General features: G+C 37.3%; 1 protein-coding gene across 8 annotated transcripts in view; it reads right to left on the bottom strand.

Moving 5' to 3' along the window:
• Nucleotides 1-22879, bottom strand: part of KATNBL1 (katanin regulatory subunit B1 like 1) — a 26276-nt gene extending 3397 nt beyond the window's left edge. Inside the window, exons 1-11 of one of the 8 annotated variants that reach the window (XR_015287916.1) lie at nucleotides 22720-22879; nucleotides 14823-14950; nucleotides 13997-14037; nucleotides 13508-13787; nucleotides 11988-12106; nucleotides 11751-11801; nucleotides 11569-11658; nucleotides 10916-11005; nucleotides 10451-10544; nucleotides 6061-8937; nucleotides 4482-6022 (exon numbers count right to left, since the gene is read on the bottom strand). Coding sequence is in view for 6 of the 8 variants with exons in the window: in XM_086892720.1 (XP_086748846.1) it covers nucleotides 8905-8937; nucleotides 10451-10544; nucleotides 10916-11005; nucleotides 11569-11658; nucleotides 11751-11801; nucleotides 11988-12106; nucleotides 13508-13787; nucleotides 13997-14037; nucleotides 14823-14936 (912 nt within the window). In the remaining 2 variants the exon portion in view is untranslated. Of the gene's footprint in view, nucleotides 1-4481; nucleotides 8938-10450; nucleotides 10545-10915; nucleotides 11006-11568; nucleotides 11659-11750; nucleotides 11802-11987; nucleotides 12107-13507; nucleotides 13788-13996; nucleotides 14038-14822; nucleotides 14956-20697; nucleotides 20887-21389; nucleotides 21451-22719 lie in introns of those variants that run through there. The other 7 variants (XR_015287917.1, XM_086892720.1, XM_086892721.1 and 4 more) reach the window with 7 other exon arrangements.

Below are 22879 nucleotides of genomic sequence, written 5' to 3'. Positions count from 1 at the left end.
TGAAAGTTTGGGACATCTTCGAATGTTCCAAGCGTTTGAATGTTCCAGCTAGGAAAGGATCCCACAAAGGGTTCACAAAAGATTCTCTTAGCAGAGGTGATGCTGTGTCTGAAGCTCACAAAACCCATCAGGGAGCAGTGCTGCAGCTGCTCCACACATGCCACAGCTCTGCACAGCTGGCAGTGCCATGAGGAGGAGCAGTCATATATATGAGACAGTAGCTGTGATTTAGGCTGTGTTCAACCCATCCTTAAATCAGTAAGTGCTGCTTATCTTCCTTTTATTTCACCACTAGACATAGGTTTGCTGGAGCCATCTGACTCAAATTAGTTTTTCCTCTCACTTGAGTCTCTCATTGTTGAGACCATAAAATTCAATTATATTGCTGCAAAGCCAGCACAAATGATACTTTCATCAAAAACTGTACTCCTAAACACCAGTGAAGTTATTATTTTGGACTACTAAAATCAGTTCAAGTTCTGACTGCATTTCCTAGCCAAAAGACAACCTCATATAAATGCCTGAAAAATGAGACAATTATGCTAAACCAGGAACACATGGACAGCAGTATCTTGGAGACATACCTTAGGGCTAATGGATAGAAACTGCTCTGTAAGCTAGGAAAAATATCATAAGGTGAGTAAATACCACAAAGGAACCACAGGCAAATCAATTTTGTCAGGAAAAAAGTATGAATGAGGATACTAAGATCTGTTGATTTATAATTTCTCAGTATAGAAGCCTATTACAGTCAAGATTTAGATTAGGTGAGTTTACAAAGGAAGAGAAGTCTTACAGCTCCTTTCATATTAGCAGAATCCTTGACATCAGGACTGTTTCAACCAAACTAAACTTAAAGGAATCACCAGAGGCTAAATACTCGTTTTCCAGAGCTCAGAGAGTGCTATCAAGTAAAAAAGCAGCATCAGAAGTACGTTTGCCAAATCTCGCAAACAGAAATGCTGAAATAAGCCTCACTAGTCCCTAAGGGTAAAAGCTGAAGTCAGCAAGCTGCCAGTTGTGAAGAGAAGCTCCAAGGGCGTTCTCCTCTTATTTACAGCCCTTACAGAGTAAGGTGGCTGAGGTCACAAACCAAATATTCACTTAGAAAGTAAACTAAATCACAGTGCACTAACCCTAAAAAATCTCAAACAATTTGTAATGTCAGAGACTCCTTGATCAGAAAGGCATTCTTATGTCCTCTTTTTAAAGAACAATGGAGAGCAACATTTGTTGTCATTTGGCTGCAACATTACTTCATGCTAGAGACAAGTGAATTCTAGTTTTTTGGTTTAGGTTGAACTTTGAATTGCTTTTTGTGGTTTAGTGGTTTTTGTTGGGTCATGTCATGTCCGTGTGTCTCTCCCTCCCCCTGCCTTCTGGTTTCTATGTGCATCTGGAAAGCAACTAATATGCTTTTTCAATCAAGAACTGTGAGGTGGAAAGAACCCCTTTAGAGATGTTAAGGGACATGCCAGCACTAGAAATGTATTGGAGTGTAGAGGAAATGGCAAAAATGATCCTTCTCCACAGAAATGAATGCAAATGTGCTTATCCAGCATTTTGTGGACATAACACATCCTTACTCTACACAACATCCTGATTGTCTTGTGTTGTCAGAAAACCATGAAAGACATAAGCTTGTAAAAATGAAAATTCAAATTGGCAACAACAAATTTAAAGAACTGCACTCAGAGGGGCAGGCAAGTTGGGTGAATAGGAAAAAATCCCCAACCCAAACCAACAAACCACTCGCCCCTAAGCAGCAGGATTTCTCCCTAACTAGTCACCAGCCTGCCATTTGCAAAGGTTCAGAACTAGTAGTAGGCATTTCTAATTAATAGCCAGTAGAATACTGGTAAGGCATTCATGTTTAAAAAACGTTTATACACGTATAAACCCTCTTAATACAACAGTTTCATCTTAAATATCATACTGGCCTCCAGTTTCTCTGTGTAGAGCATAAGCCTAAACCTCTGAGCTTTCACAGTTCAATGGCACTAAGTTGTTTTGTTGTGAGAACCTGGAAGACCTGAGGGACAAGACATCACCTGGGAAACTAGGTGTGCCAAATATGAAGGCATTTTATTCTCACTTGGGTGAGTGACAAGGATGTGGAGCTGGAAATTCAGCCATGGAGATGTGCCCCAGCATGTCAGAGGAGTGGAAAAACAGCAAGTGTGAGGAAAGATGAATGCTCTGTGAGCATCAGGTCTCCAGCCTTCCCTTGTGAAGTGCCTCACTGCTGCTGATTAGGTGCACAGAACTGGAAAGACTTTCAGTTATCATCATACCCCAATCTCCCAACAATTACAGGCACACTTTTCAGGTTTTGAACTGTATCTTAAACACACCTCCATCCCCAGTTTTATGCAATTCCCTACACTGACATGCAGATTGGCCACAATCCTATTTAGAATGTGCCTGTGTTCAAGCCATCAACCTCCTGTAATGATTACTGATGCCACCACTCAGACGACGGTATTTTTAGAGGTACCTCTTGGAGCACTACCCCACCATCCAATTAACAGATTTAGAAAATTCCCTGTCTGCTCTCTTTATCCAAAAACACCTTAATTGTAACATCTAAAAAAAAAAAAAAAGGCAAAAAGCTCTAAGAAAATTAAGAAAATTTATATTAAGAAACTTCACAACTCTGCTTATTCTTATGCTAATGTTGGCAGCTGGCACAGAATTACTCCAGAACACTCCCATCGATCACCACTCATTTTGGCTGATTAAAAAGTCAAGCTTTTTAAACTTACCAAAACACAAGGTTGAAAACAAAACTTGCCACCAATTTCTTTAGTCCTGCTTTGCTTTGCTGCTTCACTAGTAACAGCCTAAACCTTACAATATTGAAAATCAAGTTTTATGACTACTTGTACCATGGTAGTTAATTATACTTTTGTAATTTACTGTTTCCTGCAGCTGGAACACAACATAGCAGTCATCCAGAAATTAACTAATGCAGCAAAGTTGTGTTTTTTTCCAGTTCAGTCAGAAACTTGTTATTTTAGTAACTAGAATTTTAAGCAAACACACAAATGCTTATGTCTTTAAGCTTCAAGACAAAGTACTATTAGCAGACATAGAAAGTATTAAGAGATATCTGCTCTCCAAACCAAACACACAACAAATAACTCCTTTCTGCATTCATTGTAGCAATTTCATCAGAATGGAAAGAGCAGTTTTAGTTTCTTATAGCCAAGAGTTGTTAAGACTTCAGCTCCCCAATAATCCGTCATTCCACTTTTATCTAGACTAAGTAGATAATGGGACAGCTGATTAATATGAGAAAAGACAATTCAATAGTAATGAAATATGCACTGTCCTAACAGCTGCCTGTATTTGTGCAATTTCCCCATTTAGAACCAAACATGCCCTAAGTTTCCTGTATGTGGCAACCCTCCTCTGAAATCCTCCTAAAAATTATTTAACTCTTGCAGAAATTTGTCTCATGCAGAAGAGATATAACGAAAGCCTGTTATCACAAAAGACAAAAAGATAAGCTATTTTTTTGAAGGTGGAATACTTATTGCATTAAGTCTTTAAATCATTAGAATATCTGGAATGAGTAGAAGTGGCAACAGTAAGATCCTAACAATTTGGGTTTTTTGAAAGTGAAGGTCAGTAGATTCAACTTGACAGACATCATAAATTAAAAGAACTATTTCAAACTGTCACTTTAAAGTATGATAATAGGATGCATATGTATTTCAACACTTACACCAGTAAGAGCAGGCAGCTTTGGAATGTAACTTTATCTTGATATTTAATTTTGGGTTAATTGTTTCACAATATACACAGTGCTTATGTAAAAAAGAAAGTATCAAGAATATGATTACAGTATCAGTGAAGTCCAGTAAAAGTAGTAAGTAAATGTTCTGTTTATTTCGAGCCTATACATACAGAAAACAGCCTCCTTCCTAAATCCACAGAAAACTGTTATTCACAGAACTGTATTAAAAGAAGTCAGAAGCATATTTGTAAAAACATTTTATCATATTTTCACTTTCCAAAGGGGATTCAAATAGTTCTAAGAACTTAAATAAAAGAACAAGGGAAGAATAAAAAGGAGAGAAAGATAAATGTGTCCTTGTGTTTTGTTACAGCAAAGAACAGGTGTTTGAGACCCCAACACTTAGTTGCTCATCTACACTACAGCTCTCAAAGTAGTGACTGCCTGAATTGAAGCAGTGATCTGTATGAATCACAACCACTATGAAACACATTTAAGCTGAAAGTAGATCTCATTTTACAGCAATGATCAACAGCCACAATCTACATAAAGAGATGTACTACAAAACTCTCGCCAGTACAGAAACAAAAATACTTTAGGTCTGCAATAGTTGAAGACCATTTTATCCCTTTAAGGGACAGCGCTACACCTCCTGCCTCCTTTATGGCAGGTTAGTATCCGAGTCCAGCTTAGTACTCAATGCAAAAAACAAGAACAAGAAACAATACTGCAGCTATGGTTATTTAGAATGAAAGCACTTTATTTTTTTCCAACCAAATTCAAAGTCAAACTTAGAGCTGTGAGTGCACACTTTGTATCATAGGTATTAACAAAACTTGCATGAAAAGTTTTATAGACGGAAATTTTTCACAGTTGTTTCAAACTGAATCATGTTAAATACCTAGCCCTGTGTTTTGTCTAGAATTCTCACCTTCCCCTCCTCACTTCTAACAAGACACACTCTTAGTATATTTAAAGTAGATGAGCAATAAATAATATGATTAAGTGCTAAAGAATATATGTGCAAAGGGGGAGAAAAATAGTTGCATTTAGTCTCATTTGGAGACATAAAAACAGCTATTTAACTTGTGGAATAAGCATAAATTGTTTAAAGAAGGATAACATAAGCACTAATAACACAAGCATGCTCAATCTATTTTCTCTGTGAATCTTTATCTGTAGCCTACAATGATTACTGTGTGTAGGATGGTAGACTGAAGGCAAAAATTAGACTACACTGTCTGGCTTTTACCAAGGCTATTAAAACGGCTTCATTTTTTTCCTTCACTAATGCAACATCAGCTCAATAGAAAGTTCCTCTCAAAAGAATCAACTGCTTTCATAAACTTCAGCATTTGCATTGTGCAAAGCTGGAATAACTTCACACCAGTACCATAATTTGCATGGTTTTGTATTCTGAATCGTTAACTATGAATTGTTCACTTTGCACCAGAAAACCAGGCACAAAAAATAGCTGCAAATCTCCACACGAAGACAGACATTCAATCTTCTGTAGAACTGGAAGATCTGGCAAGATAAACTGGCAAAAGCAACCACTTGCTAGTCTAAAATGTAAGCTTCACATAAGATACTTTCAAGTTTCCACACACAAGAATGTCCACTCTTTAAAGAAAAAAACCCCAAAAAATCACAAATTAACACTGTAGGATCCATCTTCAAAATCTTTTTCTCTTCAATGCAAAATGCATAAAGACATTTAGCTCCAAACTTGCCTACTTAAGACGCCAGAAAATGAAAATACAGTCTGCTTTATAATGCAGTGGGGTTGATGTCACTCAGAATAAGCCATGTGTACTCTGTGCTTTCCTAGTCTCCCATCCCTCCTGCAAACTCAAGTGTTAAAACTGCAGCCTTTAATAAAGCAACCTACAGGGGGGAAAAAATAATTTTATTTGAATCTCACTGCAGAGGGTAACTCTTGGGGGGCTTAATACCAGCAACAATCTGTAAGCATTATTAAGGGGTGTGGAACTGCAGTACCTGTGTGATACAAGAGTAGAGTACTCTTTCCTGAGAAATAAGCATAGCTCCATCAAAACAGAGACATACATAATCATTAAGACATGGTAACTTCTTCATACCCTGCTAAATAATGGCATAGTTTTTTCCACCTTCACTCTTCAGCAAGCTATCAGCAATACCTCAACTTGGCCACTTACATTTACAAAATATTGGATTTTTTTTTTTTTTTTCAGCCCTGCAGAAAGAGACAGTTTGCCAGAAGGATTACTTAATTTCAGTTTAGGAGATGGGCAAATCCTGGGTCAGACTTAAAAGTACTCTTTCAGCAAAACAGCCTCAAGTGCTTTCAGGGAACACTGAGGTAAAGCATACTGTTTTTCAAAGACATCAGTTTCATATCAAGTGGTATAACATAAACAGCTTTGTGGAGGCATCCTTCATCCTCAAGTACATATGTGCTTCTGCATCACAAGAACATACAGGAAAAGCATTAACTCTGCCAGGATATTCTGGCACATCCTAGAAACAGCATTTTTTGAAAGCATCATAAAGATCAGCATTTATGCATGGGATAGCTCATAAACTTAATTCTTCGATTCACTTAAACAACTATATGAATTTAGTGGAGTTACACAGCTGTTAAGACACTTAACTCATGCCAACTTTGACCAGGTATTATACAAGTACATTCTATAACACCAAAACTGATTCCTAGCCATTTGAGAACTAAAGAGAATACAAGAAGCTGAGCCCGAATATTACTGCCAATAGTTTAAATGACTTAAGAACATAATGGAAAAAATAATTTCATAACACAGACACCTGAATCCTGTTCTCACAGTCTAATAGCTGCCTGAAAACAGTAAAAAAATTCATTTAAAATAAGGCACAGATATGAATGACAATGCTTAATACTGTATTATTGATGCTGTCAAAATATAACTTTTGGCAGTTAAAAAGAATGCATTACTTTAGTAGATATTCCTCAGTAATGATCCTCAAGTCAATCTTACCTTGTCTCTAAAACAAAAGCACTGTCCAGACATCGGATTTGGTAACTATGGCCATACAGAATTCATTATAAGCTCATGTATCTAAATCTACATAGAAGCTAGATTTTTAAATACTAGAGCATCCCTTTAATCAATTACAACTATGCTTTCTTACATTATCAGAAATAAATGGCCATGAGTTACTTTATTCTATTAGAAAAAAAAATAAAAGAAAAAATATCTGAGTTTCCATAAACAGTATTCTCCTTGAGGAATAACCTAAGCAATCGCCACCCAAATGATAAAACTTGACTTTGCTACTTTTCATTTAAGTGTTCAACAGAACAGTAAATACAAGAATGCTGTCATAGTTCCTTTAGATCTGTAATTGATAGTAAGAACATCTGAAAAGTTCTATCTCAAAACTTTGAGTGTGAAATATCTCTAATGATACATAACAATTCTAGCAAAAAGACTGGCTATGTGAATGTCTCCAGATTGTCCCACGAAGTCTGTGGTTTTGGGATGCCCCAGAAACTCTTTGTAACTGACTACTCTAGGAAATGCAAAACCTTTGGTGGTTTACAGAACTGTCAAGTAACCAAAAGCACCAAGTTCTGATGACAGATTTCTAGTTGGCCTTCAGAAGTCAGCAACAGTGATACATAAACTAAATTATAAATCTAATCAACAGGAGGCCTGAAGTTATTGACCACTACAGGAGTATAAAATTCATTTATTTAATCTGTAAAGCAAAAACCACTTGGGGCTATCAAAAGACTTTTCTCCTGCATGTCAGTAAAAGTGCACATGCTTAATGCTCGGTATGAAAACAACCTTTGCAAGTACTTATTTTTAAGGAAGTAGTCTATTTGGTCATACATGCTGTGCATGTATATTTTTAAGTGAAGAGCTGGCACTTCATAAGTTTTACCTGAAAAAGCATGCTTCCTAATCACAAAATTAAAAAAGGCAACAGCAAGCCTAAGATTTAAGACTCCCTCAGAGCTATTAAGATATAGCTTTTAAATTAAAATAGAACAGTATACCAATATGACAGTAAAAGTTTATAGCTGTATTCTTGATGCTGTTGTTGGTATGAATTTGCCAACATCGATCAGGTTAGAAACTGATCAATTTTGCAAAAGCTCTTTCTCAGTTTCTTAAAGGAGGTAGTATAAAAAGGGTGTGATTTGAATAACATGGCCTCATCTGGCTGTAAACATTTCAAACAAGAGACATAAATATCTACAATAAAAAGTATTGTGGAAGAGATTATTTTATAAATTGATTTTTTTTAACTTGAAAAGAAAAAACAGTAGATATATTTAATATATTTACTTATTTGCACGTAGCTTGAATGATACAGAACAAGATTACTGTGTTAGAAATCCACATACAGTATAAAAACATTTGTTAGACATAAATTCACCATTCTGCTGACATTTGCAATAACTGTTTATCCAAGCTTAACTTCAGGTATTTACAATATTTTTCATACATGAATCTTTGTATATGTGCAATGTTTCATTAACTACACAATGTGAAACCCTGATTTTTGTAGTTTTTCATCACAATCTGAACATAATAGCTATTTGCATTTAACACATTGGCTTTTTGAAACACTAGTAATTAAGGCATCTTTGCTGTATAGTTTCTCAATAGTGCAAACAAAAACTGTCTTTAATAATGTGATTAAAACATAGAAGTAACTGAATATCCCAAAGTTTTTTGTATTTTTTACTGTAATTGGAAGATAGCTGTGCATTTTGGAGTTCTCTAGTGAGAGACATTTAAAAGCTCTTAATGCTGATTGTTTTTTGTTGGTTCCTCATAACTGGTTCTGCTGTCTTCTCTTCATGACAGTATAATTCATCTTCTTTTATTCCATGATGTAAAATACAGTAGCATTTAAAGGAATACCTAGTAACTGAGTGAATCCCAAATGCAGCAAAGGCATACAGTTTTCATAGTGCACTTTCACCTCACTGAAGTAAAAGTTGCTCCTACTAGACATTTTTCCACTTCAATGTGAAGTAGATTGTTAGGGTTATGTTAGTGGTTTCATTATAGAGCTTGACAGTTCAGTTCTCTTCTGCCAGTATTTCTCAAAAGGCTTTCAGTACATATTTCAGGGATACTTTAGGGGATTGTTTCACCACATAAACACACTGTTTCCCCATCATGTCAGTGTAGCTGCAATAAATAAGCATTTACATCCTAGAAGGAAAAAAAGGAGAAAGTTTGTCACATTACTTATAGCTCTAACATGAACTCTGTGTCTGAAACAGGGTAACCAAACAGGACCATAACACAAGAATAATTGTATTTGCCCAAATTTTAGAACAAGTTATCTTCACAACTACTTTCAATTAATGTTTTCAATGACATTTCTTTATGTACTAAAGAGCCTGCAAGAACAGTAGAATTAGTTTTCAAAGCCATCAGTTTAGCCTGGTATTCCTCTGCTCCCTGCTGAGCATAAAGATCATCATCATATGATCATGTAGTTAAAACATGTTATGTATGATAATCCTTCACCCAGCCACTCCAACATTCCTGTACTACTTTTGCTCTGAGTTGCTCAGGTGACCTTGGTCACAGTTTACCCTGACATACATTAAGATGCCAGAAAATGAGCATAAAGGGATCCTGAACCCTAGAGAAACAAACTGACACTACCTATAGCTGTTGTTCTGATCTAGCAGAAGAACTAGGCAGTCTATGTTACATGCTTTCATAGCTCTACCAAGTTGGGAGTCAAAACTCAGTTCTTCCGCATCCCTGCTGACTGAAACTCTGGAAGAAGTTTGCAATTATCCCTGTAGGGACATCAAAACTGAGGTCACAGGTGCACAGCAGTCCCAGAAAAAAAGTAAATAATTTACTTGTTTGATACATCAAAGTGATCAATTCTGTTGTCACAGAATGATAGATTCCCCAAAACTCCTTAAGATGTAGGTAAAATAAGCAATTTTTAAGTTCTTTTCAAGTTCACTCAAATCCTACACACAACCAAGTGTCTTCTGCAACTCCTTTCTCACTGTCAGGTCTCTCCATCTGGAGGGGTTTCTATCTAGTGTAACTTTTGGTGCCCAACTGCAGAAAGCCACGTTTATAGAAATAAGCACAAACAGCAAAACATGCATCTACCAGACACCCTCTTTATGCTACTGCTATAACAACCTACTGAGAAATGCAAGTAGGTATTTGTCTTAGGCTCTTCTGCTCTCTACAAACTCATAATTTTCTAAGCATTCAGCACTAAGCTTTAGAACTTAGTATACTGTCACTTGCCCTCATCACCAGATGTGCAGATGCCAATGACATTCCTGGGCTAAGATTCTCCATTCTGCATTACACTTAAAACAGGTACAACAGATCTAAGAGAAAACATCAGTCCCTTCCACAGTCTACCTACTCAGCTCAGCCCTTTTTAACATCTATTTTAAGGCTCTTAGTAGTCAAAGACTATTAGCTACTTTGTTATTAGGGAGATGATTCCTCTGTAAAGTAAGAAAAAAATATGAAAATTATTATCATGCTATATCACACAACTATCATAGGGAATCAACTCCAGATTTCTGTAAAAACCACGCAATACACTTTAGCATTAGCAGAAACTGAAGTAGAAGCCTTCCTGTCCAGCCACAGTTTAGCATAAGCAAAATAAGAGGAATACTGTAAGTGATATAACCATGTTTATTACTGAACACAACTGGAAGTGGATTACCTTAGCTATATTACCAGTATATCCTGGAACCAGAGTAAGGTGATTCTCCTCTTCCCACAAAACACTTAGCTGTTGTTTTAAAATATGAATGTTTCTGAAAGAGAATGATCACTTTATAACATAGTACATTTCAGTAGTCTCTTTTACTAAAATTAGTGATTACTACTACATACAGACTTAGCCTATACAACACATACTGCCACAAGATCTGAAAAATTTTGATTCAACTTCTACAGCATTTGTATAATCCCTGATATGAGTATGTCCTACATGTATTAAAACTAGCAAAAAGAGAACAACAAAACCAGTAACTTTACTGTCCTGAAAGGACTTTAAAGCTTTAACTATAAAATTATAATTTTGCCTTTTATAGACAAGTTGTGCTCCTACTGATCAAAATTAAAACAGATTGAGATGAAACAGGCTACAGAAAAACATTTAAATATTTTCCAACACTATACTCACCCATCTTCTGCCTTTTCTGTATGTGCAGACAGTTCTGACCACCATCTTTTAATGACTGCCTGAAGCCAGTTTAGACCAACTATCACATATCTGTAATAACACATTTTACACATTATGCATTTCCCCCTCTGTGTGCATTATCTACAGGCCAGATAAAGTGTTGAGATAAATTTGTAAGCAATTTAGAAAGCAATACATTTTCTATTCGGGAAGCAGAAAAAACTAGCCAAATTGCTAAGTTCCAATACTTGCTTATGCTTGCAATTTCTAAGTGGTAAACTGAAGTTCTTGTTGAAAAAGCAAAAGAAAACTCTGCCTTGATTTCATGTTATAAGTGCTATGTTTCAGTGTTTCATGTTTTTTCATGTTTCAGTGCTATGCTTTTTAACTATTCAGGATAAATAAATCTGCATAAGGGCAAAGCCAGTCCTCTTCCTCAAGTTCCTAACATTGCATTTTTGCACGACTGTTTTGTTAAAAGATAAAGGTTCAGAGGAAAGCTTCAATTCCGGAACTGTCTCATTTCCTGACAAAGGCAGAGCTGGGAGAAGGGGCAGGGGGAACAAGAGTCAGGATTAAAAACCATTGATTTCCAGGGCTCTGCACAGCCAGGAAGTAATAATGTTTTAAAAACATCCCAAGCTGATACTTACTCTTCGTATTTGCTTTTAAGCAGAGATTTCACTAAAGGCAAAAGATCTACACAGCAGCCAACTGAAACATACGGTTTTTCTTCCTGTAAACTTAAAAAACAAGATGATTCAGAAGTGCTTGAACTTCAGTGTGGTTATAAGCAGATTTTAATCCCCCCCCCCCCCCTTTTTTCTGTTTGTACCTGTTCGTAAGCACAGGAAGGCAGTCTACTACTACTCCAAGATCCTGTATCCTAAAACATTAAGAATAAAATCATAAGTGTTACTAGTACATCCCACTACTAGTAGTAGAAGTATACGCTTCCACTATGGTTTAAAAAGTGTAACTAAGTCACAACATTTATGGAACTGCTAAAAATACTGTGGTGTATTTGAGATTGCTATAATTTTAAGGATATAGAAGAACAGATTTATTTTACCTCACCAAGTAGGCTACCAGTTCACTTATACTTCTCCTTCTCCAAAAGGTTAAAGCCACGTTCAGTCTCAGATTCCTGCTGAAAAGAACTTGAGCCATAGTTTCATGGTCCTGAGAAACCTGCATGTTTTTAAAAATATAAAAAGTTGCCACAAGTTAAGTAGCCAGCAATGAAACAGTAAGATACTCTAATATAATCTGGTATACAATAATACACTTTTCTACCTGTATGTTGATGCGTTGCTTTTAAAAATTTATGTAAGAATAGACTTAAACCCATAAATTTCCCTTAGAAGGGGGCACAAAAATATTAGACCTACTTCACATGAAAGCTGCAAGAATAAGATTTGTACCTGTTTACCACGTAAGACAGGTATCTAATAAATAAAATGAACCTTCATGCTCATCAACCTATAATGCTCACCAACTCAGAACTTTTTATTTAGATGATTATTAATTTTGACACAATTTAGGCACAAGTAATTACATGTATTATTCTGAATTCAGAGAGAAAAGGTTCATTTCTGAAAAAGCTTATTCTCTGAATGAAGTTCAGGCATTTTAATTAATTAGACCTTGGATTGGAATGAACACTGCAGAGCCACACACATCTCTCAAAGCAGTTAAGCGGTCATTTGTGGCCAGTGATCTGGTCCTTAGATTCCCAGAAAATTAATCTTCCCCTGTCTTCATCTCTTTACCCATCTTTCTGCAACCTCTTTTTTGTAGCTATTCTGCTACAAGAAAAGTCTTGAAACCATCAAACTGAACAGTGCAGAAGTGCCGCAGACTTGCACCTTCAGCCCAGTGGCTTCTCAGGGCTCTCCTCATAGCAGCCCACATTTACAGCACCGTGAAAAGTGTGATTATCTGATCTTACCTTTCCTGCCATGCCTCACCTTAAATACATGCAAGCCTCAATGAGCAACAAAAACCTACAGTGCCAGAAATGTAAACTTCAACATTAAAGGCCTTAAATGGCCTTCACTGTCACAAAACCCATTCAGTTTAAACATCTGATCTTTTAGCCAGTTTCAGAAGCCCTGCAAGCATCCACTAGGTTTCCTCAACCAATCCTAACAAGAAATAAAGCTCACAAAAACACTTAAGTTAGTTTCACACGAAGTTGATACTGCTATGGTAAACTGTCCTAATCCACCTCACCAGTTTATTCTTATTGATACAGTAACATTTTTTACACTTCAATAAACACATATATGGACATGTGTCCTGCCAGTTCATGAAACCTGAGCAGGTTTAAACAACATTCTCCTTTGGTGCTGGTACAATTTAAACCCAGTCAAGTCTGGCAGATCTGAGCTTCTGAACTGACACAAATATGAAGAAAAGTGGCAGGACTATTACTGTTGACAACTGTATCACCATAAACTGACAGACTGTAAATCACAAGACCTGATGTCTGCAGAATTAAAGGAAATTAATCTAAAGAAAGAAAACTTCCACAGCTAATTACTAGGAACAATTCTTCTTTAAACTGGAGTTTTTTCAAACTCTACCTACCTCTGAAAAAAATGCGCTGTATTTGGATGAGGGGCCTTCTGTTTGAGATGAGCCAGAGTCACTAGAATTCAGCAAGTGTGTACGACTGTTGTGAAGTTTTGCTGGCAGATTCCCTGCACAAGCCAGTTCATTTTCTTTATTTGCCATGTCACGGCCCCTAGATTTAGGGCACAGTTTCTTTCTGTAACAAGGCTTTGGAGTATAACAATGAACTTTCCTTTTACAGTATACCACTTTGAAAAGAGAGAGGGGACTGGTCACCGTCTTTCCAACTGTTACTCTGCAATAATAAAGCACTATTTTAGTGAAGGTTGATCCAAACCAAATCATTTGCATTATTATGTTTTTATATAATTATATAATATATATATTGGAAACATTTTTCTCCCAGTACATATATTAATGGCATTTGCTTATCACAAGTCATGCCACCAATGTTCTTCTCTGTTTTTATTAATGCAGAGACTCATTATTGCACAGCCCTCCTACCTGCTTGTGTATGAAGCCAGCTGTTTTGGAAATTTCTTACCCTGGGAGAAAGGCAATAGAGAAAAAAAAAGCCGTATTACCAGAAAGGGTCATTACTTAGCATTAATGGTAACATTTACATTGTGTGCATCAGCAAGACAATGTTATGATTTTTTTTTTTGTTAACACTGTTCATAAAATGTTAGTTTTAAAACAAAATTTCAATAAACAGAGGATATTGACATCTTTGCTGCTGTTTGAAGAGGTCTTACAGTAAGTTTGCCTCTCTAGTTTCCTCTGTACTCCACTGTCTTACTCTTCAGCCAGTAACATGGGTATGAGGTCATAAAAACTACTTTTGAGTAGCAAGAATCTAGTGAAAATCTACATGCTACCAACATGATGAAGTAGATGAAGTTGTACGATTATATGACAGCTCCATTTCAATGAAAGGGTTTCTTTCACCTACTCCACCTCTCATTTGTGCCATGTAGTCCACAAGAAAGAACTTCATCATGACAAAATTCCTGTATTGAAACATTTTTGGCTAGATTGCAGAAAAACAGGCATGATTAAGACTGCATCAGTACCTACTGCTCATATGGACAATATGATGTACTGATCTGTGCAGCCGCTGCCTGTGTCTAACACAAGTTTTAATAAATGTTATAACATGTTTTCATAATATAACTGCTGTTCAACTTAATGTTCTATTGCACATGTAAACATCAAATGTTTTCTAGTGCTGTGCTTCTAGATTTAGACTCCTCAGAACTATAAACTTGTTTAAATCTTCACTTTTCTCAGAGGACATAAAACAACACAACAAACAACACAAACAGCTTACCTCCTTCATGATCTTTTTAGTGGAAGAAGAGATTCTTTTCCTGGGGAGATCAATGGGATGACCTTCAATATGCAATACTTTCTGTTTTTTAACATTGTGAGCTTCAGATGCCATAATCTCTCAAATCCCTGTTCTCAAGGGAAAGATATTTAGTTGTATTTTCTAAAACATTCTGTCAGCTTTCTTCAAATGCAGCTAGCAACACTAGAATTCAGCTATTTTCAAGATCTTCTGTCCTATATATAACCCAAGACATCATCCTTTAGTGAGTATTAGCTGGAGGCCTTATTAACATGTTGAGCATTTCAAAATCCCTATTTAGCTTTCAAAAAAGATGAAACCAAAATCACCCTAAGAAACAGAGGCAAAGATTCTGTTTTCACGCCAGTTTCTAAACCTGCACTGAAGGGTGCCACACAAACAAGATTCATTTCAAGTAAACAATTCAAACCAAACAATTAAAGTAAAGAATATGGCAAAATGAGACTCTTTCCTTCCACTATGAATTTGATCTGCCACCTAGAGAAAAATAATTGGCTTCACACCTGTTTCCAAGTGTGAAAGACAGATAAAAAACTGATTCTTGATTCTTGTTTTTCAGGAAGAAAGCAAACTTCATCAAAATAAAAAAGGTTGCAAAAAAAAAATTAAAAAGGAAAAAAAAAGAAAGAAAAAAAGTCAAAGATCTTCCCCTTAGATTACTGGCAAATATACATCCCCTTCCCCTCCCCCCCATTTTTGTCAAAGCAGTACTTTGGCTATTTTTCATACTAAACCCCACAACTTTATTTTATGTCTGAAGTCCTTTGTCTTGAAGTATGCAAGTATTTCCATAAGAATCAACACCAAAATTGAGACAGTTGCACATATGATTTTGCATCTTTTGTAACTGATCAGAAGATTCATTACTTGAGACTAGGTTCAACTACTATATCAGCATAGAGGAAACTACTCTTGAAGTGTTTCAGCAAGACATCCTATGTTACTTATAAAAGACAACCAATTGCTCCAATATTACTGGTTTTTTTCCCCTGAATGGTGAAACTCTGGTCTCAACATGAGTGCTCCAATCTCTCCCCTTTGTCTTTAGCAGCAGCCCTATCCCTTTTACTCTGTGTAGCAGATTTTCCCCTCATTAAGAACTTCAGCATTTAAAAGACTAAGACACTGAGCAATAAATAAGCCAGATGGGAAACAGTGTATTAGCCATGAAGATCTATGCAGCAGCTAAAGGCCATCAAATAAAGCAGGTGGCAGGCCCAAAACAAGACAGATGCAGTATTCAGGTACATTAAAATCCCTGCTGTAGGGTACAGTGGAATTAAAAAAAAAAATTCTTCAAATGTCCTGGTATTTTTCGGAATTGTATCACTACCAAAGAACTTCACTTGAGATCTCTCTCTCAAAAAACAGAGTATTTACTGACAGAATCCCTTACCCTGCAAGATGGGAACATAGAGCCCTCAGACTACAGCAAGAACTGAAAATGGCACCATTATTTAAGGCAATATTTTTTCAGATGTAAGTCTGGCTTAAGACTGGTTCGTTAATTTTTTCACACTATGAAACAGTGATGAAGAGTTCTCACTTTGCTAGCTCTCCACATTTCCTAGTTCTTCCACACAGGCTTGTAAATAAACTTTTCCCAGAAGTTTAGAAAAAACCTCACAAAAACAAACACCTTTTCTTCTGCTTATCAGACTGGTTAAAACCATTACTTGCACTCAAAACGGGCTATGTATTAAAATTTGAACTTGGAGCAACACAAAAACATATGCTGAAGAACTGGACTGTGGAAGATATTAGAAGGCTAGAAAGAAATGTCTTACCAAGGAAATTCAATTAGTGTATCAGTTCTTAATACAGGGCTCTAAAGAGTATCAAGTATCTCAAAATACCTGAACTGGAGCTATCTGAACTGGAGAGAGAGGACTCTGGATGGAAGTTCCTTACAAAAGGTGGCATGTGTCCAGGAGAAAAAATAAAGAGAATTTTACACTCTGAGAAATCTAACATAAGAGTATATTGTTCCCCAGCCTCCCAACTGAAACAGAATGAAACAACCAATTATCTCCTTAAAGACTGGTAAAATAAATTCAAAAGGTCTAAAGATGATCAGATATAAAGGAACATCTGATGAAGCAAAGTAAAATCCTATTGATTTCACAGTCCAACAGTTTAGAGAGGTTTCCATAGTTTAACCTGTTGAGTGTCTCAGATTATGCAGAAGCAGCAGTGAACATTTAAGCAGTAATGAAACAGCTGTATTTTTAGCCAAGGTGCAGAATCTCTCCCTTGGAGCTGACGAAGCACATAAAGAAAACACAATCAGTATTTAAAGAGCCTCCAGGAAGATCCAGACTGACATCTCTGTTTCGCTAATTAGTAAACAATGCAATCGTGTGACTTAGTGGACACAAACAAATAATATAATGGGAAAGATTCAGCCTGGCTGTCACCAAGGCAACACAGCTTGGAAAAGAGAAGGCTCCAGGGTGACCTCGCTGCAGCCTTCCAGTACCTGAAGGGGCTACAAGAGAGCTGGAGAGGGACTTTTTACCAGAGCATTTGTAATAGACCAAAGGGCAATAGGTTCAAATTGAAAGAAAGCAGGTTTAGATTGCATATTAGGACAAAATTCTTTACTGAGAGGGTGGTAAGGCACTGGAACACATTTCCTAGAGAAGTGGTCAATGCCTTGTCCCTGGAAGTGTTCAAGGCCAAGTTAGATAGGGCTTTGAGCAGTTTGGTCTAGTGGAAGGTGTCCCCTCCTTCCCATGGCAGGGAAATTTTAACTAGAAGATCTTTAAAGTCCGTTCTAACCCATATCATTCTATGATTCTATGAAGTCCTGCTCTGCAAAATTAATGGAATTTATTAAGAGTATGGGGTAGTACAACATGGATAAAGGGCAACTAAATGCCCTTTAAATAGACTATTTGAGTTTCCAAGTCCCTCACTTAAATCTGAGGAAACTAAGCAACCAAACAAAAAAGAGAAAGCTTTTGCGCATAGAAGTATCTCAGGAACAGCCATAGACTGTCTAGGAGGTTCCCAGATTTCAGAAAATCGCCTCCAGAATCCTGGGGAAAATCTTTGGAAAGCATTGGTTTATGCTGTTCAATATATCCATAAATTACCTTGCAGAAGGGTAGATGAAGACTGTTAACAATACGAAGTCACACCAGTGAAGAAAAGGCCTAACTGAAGAAGGATTGTGATGTACAATAAGCAGAAGCAATGCTTATGGATCAATATAAAGCAAAGCTTATGTATCTCCAGGTAGGAAAAAATTCTGGGTTCCTATTGGGATCACAGTCTCTATAGTAACTGCCACCCACAACAGTATCTGCATATAGGACAGCTTCCTTTAGATCAGTTGGACTGTTTAGTGCTCCATATGGATCAATAAACAGAAAAATAAACAGAACACTATTGTTACAGTGTACAGACCTAACTTGTGCCTGTATTTCAAATATTGAGAGCAGGGTTAGTTAACTTTCTTTAAAAAAACCAACCCTAGAAGTAAAAAAAGCTTCTAAATAAAGTAAAAAACACCTCAGACAAAGGCAAGTTTAAAAGATATGGAATACCTTTCATATAATCAACAACTGATTATACCAGCCTCTTCAGTCTGAAGAAGAGACTACTTATAGCCAACAGGGGAAATAAGACAAAGGCCTACAAAATGAATGGCTTGGTAAAGTTGCATATAGGTTGTGCCCTCTCTTGCCCTTATTTTTACCCTTAAAAATAAAGGGTCGAAAGACAATAGCTGAAGATCGGATAAAAGCTAACAAGGGTAAGCTGTGTGCAAATTATAATCGCCCTGAACTTGCCACAGAATGTTGTGGACCCAAATGTTTTATATGGCTTCTAGGACAGAATGTGCAAAAAAATTTTAAAAAAACAAACTAAAAACATAGACTGAAAGTGATTAAATTCAGACATGCAACCCACATAGTCCAGACAGAGCAGAACACAAGCAGAAGAATCTGGTATATACAAACCTAACAGTATTATAATAAACTTAGTCAATATCTTAAGAAACCACCTTTGAAAGGCTTAGTAACACCTAGGAAAATTCTGGCTGGCCAACATTTAAAAAGATGAATGCTACAGGATGAAAGGCACTTTACATGGCTCTTCACAACTTTGATTTCCTATTTGCAATCAGGTATCATCTAGGGATAGCTAATTAGACACTACAGTCCCCTGTAATTCTGGGATATATAAAGAGGGTTCTTTAACTGGCATTAGATACTAATTTGTACAGAGTCAAACAATCTATACCTTAATGCCTTTAATTTCTGACTTTTCCCTTGTGATGAGCACAGCTAGTTGTATTTGATCAAGACAATCTGCTATACAATCTCATTAAGGCCAGTGCATTTCCCTCACTTTACAAAGCTTTTAGAATTAAACTAAGGATAGAATGCATGTCCCTTCAGCTCTGCCTTGGTCCACTCTACAATCCTAAACTGTTTTAAAACTGAGCAAGGTAGACTGCAAATCTGAACAGAGATGTATGATTTCATTAGAATGACAGAATCAAATTCCACCAACTTCCCCAAAACCATGGGTGATTTCTCACAGCAGATGACAATCTTCCCTTCTCCCCCTTTTATTCTCTCCAATCTTCAGTAAGCAGAATGACTAAAGTAATAGCAGCCATGTCTCCTGAAAAGAAGCTGGTTTGCCCCACAGTCAACAGACAGTACCTGTGCAAAGTTTTCTTGATGGTTCTACTGATATTTTCTATCTCTGATCCCTCCCAGATGCAATAAAACTCTTTAGGTCACACCAGAATTGGGCAAAGGAAGTCCGCACTAACAGGCTTTCAAGTGCATATCTATTGAAGGCAAGTATTAACAACTCTGCCACTCCCTCCCATCGCCCTAAGTTCTGGGCAAGGCCTCCAGAGAGAGACAAACTCTTCTTGGCAAGTTATGTAATCTACATGCATATTAACATAATGTTATTTTCTTACAGAACGTAGGCTGGACTACTTTGTATGGCAGCAAAACATAAAATAGTTAAATATCTTAAGCCATCAGCAATGCCTTTAAAAACACACATACTTCCATCTCATTTCTTGTCCAAATTTTTAACAGCTACTTTTTCCTGCAGCATTCCATGTGCACCAGCCATGGCGAATGTTCCTGTGATTGTCTTCCACCCCACAGTAACCCAACTGCAAGTTCAAGGATGACAATATTAAACTCAGATGAGAGAGATAATTAATTGTTACTCCCAAGGAGGAGAACATGTGCTTTGAAAGCATTCCAAATAGGTATCCATCAGGGAAGCAGCAATGCTCAACTCATTTCACTGGCCTACAGATCTACAATGGTCACAGGAAACTTCCAAGAATGGTTATTTCAAATTTACTTCCAAAAGGGTAATAATTTGCTTACAAAAATAAATTAGCACTATCTTATGATCTTGAAGTGATTTTGTAAGTTTGTCATAACTTCCTTTCATTTTAGCTCTGATAAATGCTACAAACTCCACCTGTCTTTTAGAAGGCTTCCACATCCTTTGCATATGAACAGGTTGTTTTTTTTCAAAATCCTCTTTTAGTAATTGATGTACTGATGGCTGAACTGATGTTCACCAGCTGTTAAACATTGAATTTTCTTTAAAAAGGAAGTGGAGTTCAAGGTTCTAAGGAGTATGTTCATGCAAAATTTTTCTGCAACATTATACAGAGTGTTATACGCCAGTAGAACAGAGTTTTTCATGTGCTACACCTGTCAGGCCATTTGTTCCACTTTAAAGTTTTCTATGTTGATAAAAACTACAGGAACTACACTAAATTTGCAGTAAATAAAAATACTGTTTGAACAACTAGTTATAGTAAATTAGCTTATACCTAAGATTTAAGCTCATCTTCCTCTTACATATGGAATTCATAAGTGGCCCACAGTCAGTCATAATGAACCTCCAAAAATGACCACAAGTCACAGTTCATCCAAGTTTAGTGAGGATGAAGCCAGGTGTGCATTTGTTCTCCTTGTGGAGATAGCCCAGGAGTCTAGTAACTGAACTTTATTAACATTTTCTACAAAAAAAAAAAAAAAAAAAGTCAAACAATAACTCAGTTTTCTGCATCTGGAGGTATTTACAGATATACTGAGCTGCCATAAAGTAACAGCAGTGGTTAAGTCCTTTCTGAAGACATCTTTCACTAATGGAAAGATAGTTCTACCTGTTGATTTTCACTCTGGGGACAATAAGTTTGGAGACTGAGAGGTGTTATAAAAGAAATAAATTTCCACAATGCTGAAGCTCCCACATTAATGTTTTAAAGAGCTCTTTAAGAAACTACCCATGAAATTAAACACGGCAATTTCTTTTATCATTTATTGTTCAATCCAAGGAGTTTAAAAAAAACTGCAACAAGAATTTTGAACTCAAACCCAGAGACAGACATACTAGCAAATCCCTCAAACTCCAAATTTGGTGGAGGCTAAGGAAGTACTCACTACATGCCCACCTGGCTGACCAGTCTGTGATTACAGATCACATGGCTTTTTATGCTACCCTCAAATACACTTCTCTTACTGATTGTTGTCTGTTTGCAGTGCTTCTAAAACCTTCTTCATCTATAGTCGAGCTTCTTACCCTAGGACCAATATACAGTTTTGGTTTTTTTTAAATAATTGATTTAAATTATTATGAGAAAATATATATGAAATATATATATCATAATCATTATATATATATATGTAACATATAACTTACATTATGAAACAAAATGAAAATAAATTTAAAGAAGAAGTTTTGAAAGTGGGCAATTGAATATATATACACGCAACTATAAGAATAGATGCATATCAGCATAATAATATATGCTTTTTAATATACATAAATAAAATACCTCAATAATATTATTTTTAAAGTATTATAATGAAATCCTGAGTTTTAAGTTTAGGAATTCAAATAAATGGTAATTTGAGGTCAATGGAATAACATTAGAGAAATTTAAAATAAAACTACAAGGTCTGTTAATAGAAAATTAAAGTGACATCTTTAGACAAGAACATGTTCTTCCCAACCGGGGAGGCCAAAGAAGCACAAACCTCCCTTCTGTTATCATTTAATTCTAATAAACACAGGTAACTACATACTTATAATAATTTCCCCGATTACAGCCAAAGAATAAGAGGAAGAAAAAAACAGGAGAACAGGAAAAGCAAAAATGATGTTCCAAGAAGAGATGGACGAAAGCTGCTTTTAAGAAAACGTACTTTACTTTGCTCCAAAGCAGAGCATGTTATAAAAACAGAAACAAAAGATTTCTAAGATCACGACCTAATCTTTCTCCTTAAAAGATTTCCCTATTCAAAATGTCGTTATTTTAAATCTGCATGCCAAATAATCCAGCACAACACTGAATAAATAATTTGAAGGCTTTTGAACGGAGTAATTAATGCAGGATCTGATCTTCAAGCACTTAAGGTTCTCCCCCTCTCCTTCCCCCTGGAATCTGTCACACCCAAGAAATTAAATCCGTCAGCAGGCCTCACACCCAGCTTGTTGTCCTCCCTTTCGGCAGCACCAGAGCCTTCCCTACTCTCCTGGCACGTATCCGCCACTGCACACGCTTGCTTCGAGCTACGGCTGCTGGCACCATTTCAGAAAGGGACCGAAGGGCCAGAAGCCGCTCTCCGGAGGCGGCGGGCACCGCACACAGCTGTGCGGGGCGCCGGGCGAGGCCGCCGGGGAGCGGACGGACCGATCCGCGCCCCCTCACTGCCCGCGGCCGCCGCCGCCGCCCGCCCGCCAGGCGCGACGCCGCGGACCCGAGCCCTGTCCCGGCGGGGCAGAGCGCGGCCCCGCTGCACCACCCCCTTTCCGCCGGCGGCGGCCCGGACACCCCCGCACCACTCACCCGCTGCTCATGTTCGGGGCCGGCCCGGGCGAGAGGAGCGGCGCGATCGCTACCGCCGGGGCCCGGCGCCCGGAGCCTGCGCCATTCAAATGCCACCGCGGTGCACGCCGGGCCGCGCGCGCCCCGCCACGCCCCGCCGCGCGCGCCCCCTGCCGGCCGT

The sequence above is a fragment of the Cyanistes caeruleus genome, chromosome 6 (genome assembly GCF_971803275.1).
Source record: "Cyanistes caeruleus chromosome 6, bCyaCae1.hap1.1, whole genome shotgun sequence".
In the NCBI taxonomy this organism is placed as follows: Eukaryota; Metazoa; Chordata; class Aves; order Passeriformes; family Paridae; genus Cyanistes; species Cyanistes caeruleus.
Note: the sequence above shows the minus strand (reverse complement) of the source record. Positions and strands in the feature narration are given on the sequence as shown.